We start from the raw sequence: 13,719 nt of genomic DNA on the forward strand, positions 1-13,719 counted from the left end.
ATATATAAGAGAACAGAAAAATTGAAAGGTAATTATATTTTACTTGATATTTCATGGATAATTTCGCTTTTGTAGTCTCCATGTAAGTCGTACACATAGTTATACATATGATATTTTAGATATGAAGACTCCCATTTTTCATCATATAAAATTTTCCATTACAGCTGTAATTTTTGAATTAGAAAATTCATAATTTGTTCACACTTTAATTATTTTACAAAACTTTATTTGGTCCTGGATTATTACAAATATATGAAGTTATGATATCAATTTTATATGAGACATTTTTTATCATACCTAACACAATATTAAAAATAATAAAACAATAAATATATATTATTGTAATTATAACACATTAATGTGATATTGATTTACCTATATCAGAAAAACAAACACAAATAGTTTCATAATAAGCGGGAATTTAGTATTATTTTTCATAAGAATTTCTTTATAGTAAAAATAAATTCAATATAGCCAAAATATTTCAGCATATAATTGACATGTCCAATAAATATAAAGACAAAATTAAGTTCGTTACATTTTTTTAATCATCTTTTTTAATTTTACTCTAATGATCTGTTATACTGTATATATATTTATATAAATTATTAACAGCATAGTGAGGTATATGACTAAAAAAGGTATGAATATTATAAAGTAATATTCCCTTACTAATTTATTTATGCAATACAAAAATGAAATATTAAGAGAAATAATCTATAAAAATTATTAACACAGCTCACCAACAAATTCAATGCATTGATAATAGTTTATTCTTTATTAAAAAATAATTAAATTAATAAAACTATCACTTTCATTTATATCATAGTAATATGGAATTTAAATAAAAAAAGTCCTATTACAAATCAAAAAAATATTTTTAAAATTTGAAATGTATAGCATTTAACTTTTTGTTATATATATATAAATATAGAAACATTTAATTTGTTAATTGATTGAAGTTTATTCGTTTTAGTTTAATAGTGAATTGGTTGTACATTTAAAAATATATATATGCTAATAATATAAAGAACAATAAAAATATCCACCATAAACTCTAAAACTAGAATCCTATTTAAAACGGATATTATTTATATTACAACTTCATAATTATAAAGTACAAATAAAATAAAACATCTATTAAAAGGTTTTTTTTAATTAAATATTATTCATTATTTTCTTATCATATATCTTATGTTGTAGAATAAACATAAATATTATTTATATGCTTAAAAAGATATATATTGATACAGCAAAATACTATTAATCCGTTTAATGATTTATTAACCAGGAAATATATGTTTTTAATTTTATAAGAATAGTACATTTTTTTATTTATTCAGCAAATACTTATTTAAAACTAAGAAAGAATAAAAAATAATTAAAACACTTTTTTATAATAATAGACATATATTGACACATGATATCAACAAAATTATATAAATCCTCTTTTACTTAATAATTTTAATGAATATACAAATATTTCATTAAAATGATCCTTTTGAATACATATATATATATATATATATATATAGAATAATATTTTATAAAAATAAGAAAATAGTTTTAATACATATCGAATGATATTAAAATAGTCAAACTAACAAAAAATGTTAAATTTTATATTTGTATTATTGTTCATTATAAGGCCACGAATATACTGGTGTATTTATGAGATCAAAGAAATTACAAGTATATTTTATATTTGTGTATATTTCTTAGGAAAATGTAGATATTAATTTTTATAAAAATACTACATTACTTAAAGGAGGATATGACGTATTGTTTATTTCAATTTTTGTATATATTGACTTTATGTACATTACAATTTTTCGGCTCAGATAAATCATTGTTGATAGGACTATAAGCGCTAATATCAAAAATCCCCAAGTTGATGGGTTTAAAAAATATTTTAAACATAATTTAAATTCAGAATTTTCCATGCTGAGTACAGATTTTAAAACAAATAGTAGTATTCCAGTTAATACGATGAATATAGAAAATATGCATATCATACCTACTTTAAGTTTTAAATCATTTCTTAAAAACTTAAAATCTGATTTCGTAGTATCTCTAACCTTATTTTTATAATATATTTTGTCTAAATTTTTTTTTTTAAGATAAGACTTTTCTTGGTTCGGTACAAAATAGTTACTTGTTCTAGCTTGTTTACAGACTTCTGTGTTATTTAATGAACATTCATTGATAATTTTACTTTTCCCTCTGGATACTTTTTTACAATTAGATATAATTTTTTTTTCGTATTCTACAATATTTGGAATATCTTCTTTTATACATACAATACTTGAATACTTTCCTTGATTACGCTTTGCTAGTAATCGATAAGTTCTTGTGTTTAAATCTATATCTATATGGTTCTTCTCATTCAAAAATTTATAATAGATACTCTAGAAAAAACAAAAATTCACAAGCCTTAAGAGTATAAACAATTTTATTCTAAAAAAGAGTATTAAAATACACAATGAAAAATATAAATAATGCATATACCTTTATGAATAATACCATACCTTATCATTGTAGAAATTAAAAATCCATATTAAAAGGAACACAGTAAATACTTTAATATAAAAACCAAAGTTATTTTTTTCTCCCATGACATAGATTATTAATATAATATTATATTCAGTAAGGAAGAGAATAATAATATTATAATATATTTTTAATTATAAAAAATAGAGTATATATTATATCAATTTTATATTATTATCTTTTATTTTTTGCAAAAATGTATAATTAAAATATTTACAATTAAAATGAAATTTACAACATACTCAAAGTAATATAAATTTAAAATTTTATTTTATATATTTTAATACTATTTTTAAAAAAGCAAAAATTCAGTGAAATACCACAGTTCGCATTAATTCTTAAATATTAAGCATATATAATTGCATTATATAATATAATTTAGTAATTAAATAATTTTTCAATTACTTCCTTCAAAATAAAATTAAAAAAAAAAATTTTTTTCCTTATTAAATAAAAATAATTAAGTTTATATTTAATATAGAATATCGAGAATAATTACTTTTATAAATGCTGATTGCATCTTAATTATTCGAATATTACAAATATTATATTTTGAAAAAATGATAAATACTGTTAAATGATAATTTCATAGTAATATGATAGTATAATAATAAATGAAAAAAAAATTTTTACATAACATCATGCTATATAAATTATAAAACTTTAAATATATATTAACTAATATATATTTAAAAAATATAATTTATGAGATAATACAATATTATTTGATAAATATATAATTTAACGTAAAATAAAAATATATTTTTTATTTCATGTACCATAACACCTAAAATATTTAGTTTTTTAATAAACTATAATTTTTATCATTTTTTTTAAATGACGTATTTTAAAATTAATTCACTTTATTTTTTGTATTTTTTTATTATTAAGATATGTGTTTAAAATAATTATTAATAAATTTAAAAAGTAGATAAAAAATAAAGCTCCTACAAGTTTCACGTATAAAATTATATTTAATATAAAGGTATATAAAATGAAAAAATTTTACTTATATGAATAATACATATAGATTACAGTATAAAGATAAAAAAACATAAAAGAATAACTTTATGTTTACTACAATATATAATTTATTAATTTTTATTTTTTTATTTGTAAAGTTATAAATTATTTATTATTTATTTTTTTACATATACATAATGTTAGGACATAATTTAAAGGTTACAAACATTTAGTAAACATAATTATATAAATGTATAGTGATTTATTTAAAAACGTTTTAGCATAAAAATATATTGCTCCCAAGTATTTCTGTTTTTTATGCATGATATTTTCTTTTTAAGCCTCAGAAACCTAATATAAATATATGATATGCACAAAAATTATTTTGGACAAGAAAAATAAAAATGTATACAATTGTTTTAATAAGAATATATCATTCTTCCAAGAAGTAATTAAAAAATTATAAAAAAATAATACAGTTAAACTTAAAATAATATTTCTGAATTTACAAAAATAACTTAATTTACCGAAATTAACATTATTTTTCTTTTATAGGTTTAAATTATTTATACATTTTTCGTTATAATTTATAATATTCTTATTCAATAATCCTTGCTTGGTCTTATTATTTTGTATTTTCATTTATTAATTCATACCTAATTTTTGATACAAAATATATCTCTACTCATCTAAAAATTTATATTAATTTCTATATAACTTATAAAATAAATTACAAAACATTAAAGGCTGTATTTAATAACTATAATTGAATTAATTCAAATTCTCAATAATTATTAGGAGTATTTATTTTTATTAAAATTTTTATCATTTTCCCATATACTTAATAAAAATATTCACAGAATATTTGTTCAATTTTTAAATAATAAAAATACATATATTTTTTGGTTATTAAATTATTTTATCATAAATATATAATTATTATATTATAGAATTATATCACAGTTCCAAATGCATAATGAAAGAAAGGTAAATACATATACCCTCATATTTATTGGAATGTCATAGTAATATATAAAATTAACAATTATTTATTTAAATGTTCTATTGTAAGTTAAACTAAATAATAAATAGTGCTCATTTCTTATAAATGATAGCCTCTAAACTGCACTAAATATTCAGTATGTCAACATTTATTATATATATAAAAATATTACCTTTATCTTATATTATTACATTTTAGAAATTATCATTATTAATATGAAAATATAACTAATTTTAAATATAATCTACATAATGATTGAAAATTTTTTGAATTATATTAATTTGTCACTTAATTTTCTTAGAGATATATTAAATTTAAAAATACATATTTATTTCAATGTGTCGCAATGAAAAATTACTTTCTTACAGATACGCAATACAGTATTAATTATTCATTATTATCAAAAAGTAAAGAGAATAATTTCTATATAATATATCTTAATATGTAGTTAAATTAAATCTTTGAATTACATAAAAAAAGAACACTACATGTAACTCTATATTTTTATTAATTTTCAGTATACTATATACTTAAATAATTTATGCATTGTAGATTTGATAATACAAATAGGAGCAATAATAGCATAATAATCGGTTTTACATCTTCACTTAATTGTAATTTTTTTGATTTTTTAAGCTAGAAACAAATTACAAATAACCCATAATAAAAAGTATATTATTTTTTTATATATTTATAATTTCACGTTTACAAAATCTAAAAAAAAAATAAATATATGTTTAAATGAGTTTTGTAATTAGTACGTTTAATAACGTATTTCACAAAAAAATATTTTATTGAATAAATATTATGTTCTTTTATAGATAGAAAATATGTATATACATCACAAAGCAACAAAACATTATCTTGTCTTTACATTAAATAAAAAAATATACATTTATTGTTAACTAAAAATTAACAACTAATTTTTCTAATAACCTTGAAAAATAATCATTTTATACTAGTATGTTGTAAAAAAAAAAAAATATTCATATTTTATTTCAAGTATAAATAATAACTTCTTATTCAAATTATATGAATTATTTTATTATCTATTCGTTTTAAGCAAAAAACATATATTTTTTGAGATAATTTAATTAAATTCAAAATGTATATATTAAACCATAATATCTATTCACCTTGAAACTGCACATTCTAATATAAATTAAAGAACGTTTATATACTAAAATTTACAAAAAATTAAAAATACATTTATTTAGCGTAGTATAACAAAAAATCCACTCTATATGTATGTGAAGTTATCAGATAGAAGCTATTATATGTACTTTTGTTAAGTGTATAAGTAAATATATTACAGATAAAACTTATTAACAAAGACATACTTACACAAAGAAATGTATTTCGTACTATATATTTACCGTTTCCTGAATTTTACTTTTTCATATTTTTTAACTTTCTTATGGTAGTAAAGGATAATTAATATGAATATGAAACCTAATATAAAGAAGGGTATGACATATAATATAAAGTCAAATAATTTCATTAATACAAAATCTCCATATTGATTCACATTAATCGTAGTTTTAGTTTTCTTTGTCCATTCTAAATAGGTATACAAAGAACTAAGTGCAGACTTCAATTCAGTCAATTTATCCAACCCTAATAAATCAAAAAACCACGCACTATTTTCCGTACTCAATGAACAATCTAATATTGGTACGATAGATAACAACAAGAAAAATATTAAAGGCAAAGCAATTCGTAATCCGCATTTTTTACTCATTATTTTTCTGTAAACCTTATTGCTAATTGTCTTGTTTTTTTTAAGATAATCCAAAAAATCAAGTTCCTTGAATATTTTTTTTTCTAAATAAGAATACCTTTTTGTTTCATATATACAGGATTTATTTTTCATATCTTGTTGGCTATCACTTGCATTATATAATGAACTTCCATTTGCTTGTTTTATTTTTTCTGAGTTTTTTTTTTCATTATTAAATATATATTTTTTTTTGCTCATTTCATCATTTGATAAGTCTATTCTTAATTTTACAGTACATGAATCCTTATTCTGTTCATATTTCGCCAGTAAACGATAAGTTCCTTGAAGTAACATTATTTGACATTTGTAGTTTTCATCTAAATATCTATTAAACTCACTATACTGAAACAAAAAAATTTTATTGTTTTATCAAATAAACAATTTCACCTTAGAAAACAATACTGATAAAAATAAAACCAGAGAAAAATAAATAATAAAAATATCCATAAGTAATATTATCATACCTTATTTACATGAAAATGACATATCCAAGTTAAAAGGACAATTGAAGCAATTTTAATAAGTAACAGTACCTTAATTTTTTGCTCCATGTTATAGATCTTCAATACCGTAATATGCAAGAATTAATATAGTTAATTATAATATTATTATATAATAATGATTAAAAATACAATTATTTATATGTATTTATATTTTATCTTTTTTTGTAAAACCATAGTAAAACGTATGTAACTTTATTAATTATCTACAACAAAAACAAACAAAGGAATGAACTTTAATTAAAATATTATAAATTGAAATCACTAATAATTATTAAAATTATATAAATTACTTATTTAATATAATAAAGAAAATAAAAAAAATTTTTAATAATTCATTTCGAAATAAAATAATATTTATATAATTACTTAATATTTCGACATTTATTATATACAAAATATAGATTGTAGAGAATATAGATAATATATTTCTCTGTACACTAAAAGCAGAATTACCGATTCCAACTATGTTTTCTTATTAAATTTTATTATTTATAAACAATATATTTTTGTATAAATACTTATACCTATAAAAGCATTTACTATAATAAGAATATATTAGTAGTAATCATAAGTAAAAAAAATAATTTGTACAACTTATTATATTATGTTATTTGTAGTACTGTATTTTATATTTTATAAAATTATATATGTTCTTATGGTTTATTATATATTTAAAAAGTGAAATTTATAACAATCTAATCTACTGAAAAAATACGTATTTGAAGATAAGTGAAGTGTATGCTTCTATTTCTATAATACAATTTTTGAATTTTATATTATTTAATAAAATATAATTTGTACTAATATTCTTAAATACAAAATTTGCAAACTTTTCGAACTATTTTTATTTTATGTTTTTAATATATATATAAATTTAAAAATTACATAATAAAAAAAAGAAAACAAATATAAATAAAATATAGCGTAATTCTTATATAAAAAGTACTGACATAGGAATTTTCATGGTAGAATAAGTTAGCTTTATAATTAATTCAAGAGGAAAAGTATATTTATTTTTTTAATCAATATAATTTTTTATTGTTATTTAAGTTATTTTTATAAGAATGAATAAATTTCAAATATTGCATAAGATAAGAAGTGTAATGAGAAATGTTAATAGAGCTTCTAATTTAAATATAGACCTTTATAAATTATAATATTGATAATATTCACTTAATAATTTATATTTAAAGTAGAAATGTATTATTATTTATTTATAATTTCATACTTCAACTATAAAAACAAAACTAAAAATCTATTAAAGTATTCCTTTATAAAATTAGTTAAGAAATATATAATTCCTACAATATAATTTTTATAAAAATAATTTAAACGAGTACTTACAATCATAAAAAAAAAACTTTTGTTAAAAACTTAAATTATTTCAAAACATGAAGGAAGTTATATTGATTTTATGCATTAAATTATACTATGACATACTTATTATAAAAAGAATATAAATTAAACAACTACACATATAATTTCTTCATGTAAAACTCATATTTTTATGCATAATATTGAGAATCGTGAATTTAATATTTTTATGAATTAGGAACAATGTATTATATATATATGTTAAGTTAACATACACGATTATTCAAAAGAATAAATTAAAACACAAGAATAAATATGGAAATATACGAGATTTTAAAAATATTATATAAATATTTCTTTTATTATGTGTATTAATATTTATCTGTACATTATCTATGTTCCATAAAAAGAAATTTATAATTATAAAAAAATTAATTTTTATTAAGCACTTAATTTTATTAGGCATAAAGTAAAATTTCATTTGTTACATAAAACATAATATCGCTCAAAACAATATATTAATTATAGGTAGACTTTAATTCCATTTTCTCCTACTTCTACAGTATAGCTTAAAAATTTTACTAATACATATATAATCATTAAAATAATTAATCAATTATCTAGCAATAATACAGTTGTATTACCTATTCAAAATTAAATAGATATCTGAATACTTCTATCCCCTATATGTATATAAATTTCTTCATAGAATAAAAAAAGATGTAATAAAAATATAATAAAAAACCTATTCTTGTACAGTAAACGCTAAAGTTATTCTCATATATGCTGAAACGTATAAACGTTTACTCTTGGATCAGGATATCTCCTATATTTATTTATAGAACTAAATCCCCTATGTAATAGTTTTTTAAACAAATTATATATTGCATAAAATGGTTTACATATAAGACATGAATATTTTTTGTCTAACAATTTTTCACCAGATTTTGAAGTATCTTTATCCAAAGATTCATATTTTCTATCGTATTCAGATGCACAAACTTCATCTTCGTCTTCTGAACAATCATCTTCACTTTCACATAATTTAAATTTTAATCCCATATTTTCATTTCCATCTCATTTTCTGAAAATAATCTGCCTTTTCTTGAATACAGACAATTATTTTTACTTATTTTATAAATATTTATGAAAAATATACTACAAAGAGAAAATGTTTTAATTACATACAATGAAATAAATTCTTATGTGAATAGATAAATTATTATATATATATATAATAAGATGCAGTAAAGTATATAAAGAAGATTTTCTTAGTCATTATAATTTTCTCCATGCATTAGTATAAGGAGATGTCCAAATAATTAGAACAAATATATTAATTTTAATTAAAACAAAATATTTTTTATTTCATTCATGCCAATTATTTTATGTTATAATATCTTTTAGTAGATTAATAAATAAACTGATACACAGAACGTATTGTTAAAACTGAACGGTTACATACATTATTATGTTATTTTTTTTTCCTTTTAAAAAATTACGAAGTTTCTTAGACATATTACAAATATAATAAATACAAAAATAAAAGCAAAATTTAAATATATTTTAGTAAATATTTCCAATAATTTTTTATTTATAAAAAAAGTATCATTAATTAAAATAATATTTGGTAGATATTTTTTTTTGTTAAATAAATGCTCATAATATATATATCTTTTATTTACCTAAGAGAACAATTAAAAATTTTGTTAATAATTCGTTTCAAAAATAATATAAAATTACCTCTCTGATATTTAAAATTTTAATTTTTCATTCTATATAAAAACAAAAAATACATATATATATATATATATATTGAACGAAAAGTAACATTAACATATATTAGGAAATAGATGGTGATTAGTTTTTTCTATGTTTCCAATAAATAACCTAGTTTTTGGTACTAATTTTACATTTTAAATATTATTTCATAATTAAAAAAAAAAACTCGTACATTAAACATAATAGCATCGATAAGATTAAAAAAAAAATATCTAAATTTTTTTTTATTGCGCAAAATTTAAACTAACATACAAAATGTTACTAAGATACTTTGAACGTTTATAAACTTTTTTTTTAAAAGATATATACAAATAATGAATTCAGATACAAAATTGTATATTCTTAAAATAAATATTCAAATAATCGATATTATCATATTGTATTAAATTATTATAAATAGAGCATTGTAATTATTATATAAAATAAATAAGTGCATTTTATTTATTATTACAAAAAAGAAAATTTTTTTATTTAGAAAATTATATTATCTTTTTTTTCTTTAAAACTAAAATAACTTTATATTTTGAAGAAAATACTAATATTGATAAAAAGAGAATATAAGTAAATTCATTAAAATAACATTTTTAGTATTTACTAAATCTTGGTACAAAATATCAATAAAATATAATTTCATATAGAATAATTTGCAATATAAAATAACGTTGTTTAAAAACACGAAATGTTAATTCACAAAAAATTTAGTAAAACATAAGAAATTCTTTTATGTATAGATATTTTTCTTGCAAATGTTAACGACATTGAAACAAGACATTTATGTTATATTCATTTATACGTGAATACTCACAAAATCATGTATTAAATTATAACCTATATTCAACTAATATAAATGAAATAGATTTAATTTTTTTTGAAATATATCTTTCAGAAAAGAAATGTTTACATTTGAATTTTTTCAACCTTATTCTTTGCTGAATTTTGTGTCAGTAGAAATTATGTTACATTAAATATATTATTTTAATAATATGATAATAAATTGGTATCAGTTTTTCTTAGAATATTACTTTCATAAAAAATAAATAATAAAAGAAAAAAAAAAAAGTATATCGCAGTTCTAAAATGTATTTTATATTTGATATTTTCCTGTAATTTCTACATTTTTATTTTAACTTTTTTGTTTTATTTTTATTACTAAATTTATATTAAATGTAATTTATTTTTATTTATATTTATACTATTTAGTTCTTGTTTACTATATTATTTTTATTTTTTAATATTTGTACTTTACAATATCTAAATGTTATATGATATATTTCCTAAGATAATGTATATTACAAAATTCAACTAATTTATATTTCATTGTAATATAATAATACTACTGCTATATTTCTCCTATATATATATACATATATATATGTTAATGAGTTCATTTTTTTGTGAAAGTAATTGTAATATTTTATGAGACCTCTGATATATTTTTTTTTTTTAAATGTTTATATATTTTCTTTTTATATACCTTCAACAAATTTGATAATATATTATTTATATATATCAAATATATTTTATTGATGTATACTTATATTCTTATTATATATTATATGTTTTTAAAAAATAATATATATATAAAATATATAACTACAAAAACAATACTATATTTTTAATTTTTTTTATTTAATATATGTTAGCATTTTATTTAACATAACTTTCATATATCATATGAAAATAAAACTTCACTAAATATAGGTAATTATATTCCTTAGTTTTTTTTATAGAATAATAATTAGAATGAACCTTTTTATCCATGGAAATTCTGAAATCTCATTTTTCTATGATGTTTTATAAAATTTTTAATTCTGATTATTTCTTTTATTTTCGCATAACAAGTTTCATTAATATAAACAATATAATGTACATGTAGTATTTATTTATAGATGTATTCATAATAAAATCTAATTAAATTATATATATCTTTTTTCCCCTGTAACTTTATGCTATGTTTATTGAGAGCTAATAAAAAATTTTTATTTAAATATTTATATAAAAAGTTATTGCTTGAAATTTAACAACACATGTAATTTTTAAATGTATCTTTTACACTGCAGAATTTACAATATATATAATAATTTATTTAGTTATTTACTATTAATTCTACTATTGATATATAATATGTTATTTGTTTCACGCAACACGCTTTTCATATAATAGCAGTTATCTGCATCTTACTATTACTCTGAATTAATTGTTAAAATTATTTCTTTCACTACTTCAAATTACCAATTCGTATATACTAATATATAAAAAATATTAAATTTCAATAAACTAGATAAATGCATATTTTTTATTTCTTGTTTAAATTATTCTTTTTTGTCATATATAAATTGGGGATTCAACGAGTATACAAACGTCTAATTTAACATTTTCTACTTTCTTATCAAATACAATTATATATTTATTTTAAATAATAATTTTTTTTATATAGAACTTATATCAATTTTATGTGCTTTTTTATATTAAAATATAGTATTATAGTATACACTATGATTTTCAATAATTTATTTAGGTGTTCTAGTTTCTGTTTGTCTTTTCGTTTTAAAAAGGAAAATATATATATAAAATATTTTTTGGAAAATAATAATAACACTAACACAATTAATTTATGTTTGATTTTAGTAAAAGGAATTTTATGAAGGATGATAATATACATTTAAATGTCTTCTCTGTAAATTTAAATTTTTATGCATAAACCCATATTCCTCTAATTCATGTGTATCCTCACCATCCAAATTATTTCCAAGTAACGTTTTTCTTCGTAATTGAGTTCTTATACAAGATAATAGTGGAGTAAACTATTATACAAATAATATATATATATACATATATATAATAAATATTCAATAATAAAGGTTTTTGTTTTTTTTCTTTATTGAAGAAAAATATATATTAAAATTATTATAATATTTATAAATGTTATTAAAAATTACCTTATATATCATGAAGGAAATGAATAAAATTCCTACAACAGGAAAAAAAATCGACATGAAAATTTGAGATGAATCGAAGGTAGAAGGATCATTCGTACTTCCTAATCCATCAGATGAACGATAATTAAATCCACCTGAACCTTCTAATTCTAAGGAAACTTTTTTTAATTCACAAGTTAAATCTTCTAATTTTTCAACAAGGCAAACAGGAACATGTTTTTTAAGTTCAACACAATATGATGGTGATCCATTTGATTCACATTCACTATAAACTTTCTTATACGTACTAACAGCTTCTTTAAGGTATTCTTGAAATTCATAACTACAAACATTATTATTAGTTCTAAGAGTTTGTTTAATTGACTCATGATCTTCACAATAATCATGGACAATCTTCATTCTTTTAAAGTTCTCCTTATCAGTATCACTAAAAAATATACAGTTGCATTTATTATTCGAAGAAGTATTTCTAAAGCCATCGTAAATTATTTTAAAACCTTTCCAAAATGAAATATTGTCATTCAAAAAACTAGACAATTTGTCTCCTATCCAATAGTACAAATTATAGCATTGATTATTACATTCTCCACCTTTATTAGAAAAATTCACGAAACAAAAAGCCTTCAGAATTTGATCATAAACAGTTTTATTTTCATTATAGTCAATTAATTTAGGCTTTAGTTTTTCAACTTTATCTTCTAAAAAGCAATAATCAAGAGACAACGACTCGAATTTTTTTCTATAATAAAATTGCGAAGGTAATGCTTCCAAAAAACTACCCATAATATTAAAAAGAAAAATATAAAATTACAAATAATGAGCAAATTTTATTTCTCAATGTTATAGTACTAATGCACATTATAGAAAAAAGTGTACTCTAAAGAA

At 18.4% G+C, this 13,719-nt stretch overlaps 3 protein-coding genes and 1 pseudogene across 3 annotated transcripts, besides 1 other annotated feature; all 4 read right to left on the bottom strand.

Annotated features, from left to right (window-relative positions):
• Positions 1 to 1,742: 1,742 nt before the first annotated feature.
• PmUG01_11011500 (Plasmodium exported protein, unknown function) lies at positions 1,743 to 2,615 on the bottom strand (the record flags this gene model as incomplete). The annotated part of the gene is made up of 2 exons (XM_029005762.1): positions 1,743 to 2,408; positions 2,529 to 2,615. The coding sequence occupies 2 exons, from the start codon at positions 2,613 to 2,615 to the stop codon at positions 1,743 to 1,745; spliced, it is 753 nt and encodes a 250-aa protein (XP_028862319.1).
• A 3,273-nt stretch (positions 2,616 to 5,888) lies between these two features.
• PmUG01_11011600 (fam-l protein) lies at positions 5,889 to 6,847 on the bottom strand (the record flags this gene model as incomplete). The annotated part of the gene is made up of 2 exons (XM_029005763.1): positions 5,889 to 6,638; positions 6,761 to 6,847. 2 exons carry the CDS (start codon positions 6,845 to 6,847, stop codon positions 5,889 to 5,891), a joined length of 837 nt encoding a protein of 278 aa, XP_028862320.1.
• Positions 6,848 to 8,635: 1,788 nt separating this feature from the next.
• PmUG01_11011700 lies at positions 8,636 to 9,276 on the bottom strand (annotated as a pseudogene).
• Positions 8,636 to 9,276: a sequence feature (Plasmodium exported protein, unknown function, pseudogene).
• Positions 9,277 to 12,534: 3,258 nt separating this feature from the next.
• PmUG01_11011800 (PIR protein) lies at positions 12,535 to 13,617 on the bottom strand (the record flags this gene model as incomplete). Its single annotated transcript, XM_029005764.1, has 2 exons — positions 12,535 to 12,699; positions 12,835 to 13,617. The coding sequence occupies 2 exons, from the start codon at positions 13,615 to 13,617 to the stop codon at positions 12,535 to 12,537; spliced, it is 948 nt and encodes a 315-aa protein (XP_028862321.1).
• Between the last annotated feature and the right edge of the window lie 102 nt (positions 13,618 to 13,719).

The sequence above is a fragment of the Plasmodium malariae genome, assembly GCF_900090045.1.
Source record: "Plasmodium malariae genome assembly, chromosome: 11".
Taxonomy (NCBI): domain Eukaryota; phylum Apicomplexa; class Aconoidasida; order Haemosporida; family Plasmodiidae; genus Plasmodium; species Plasmodium malariae.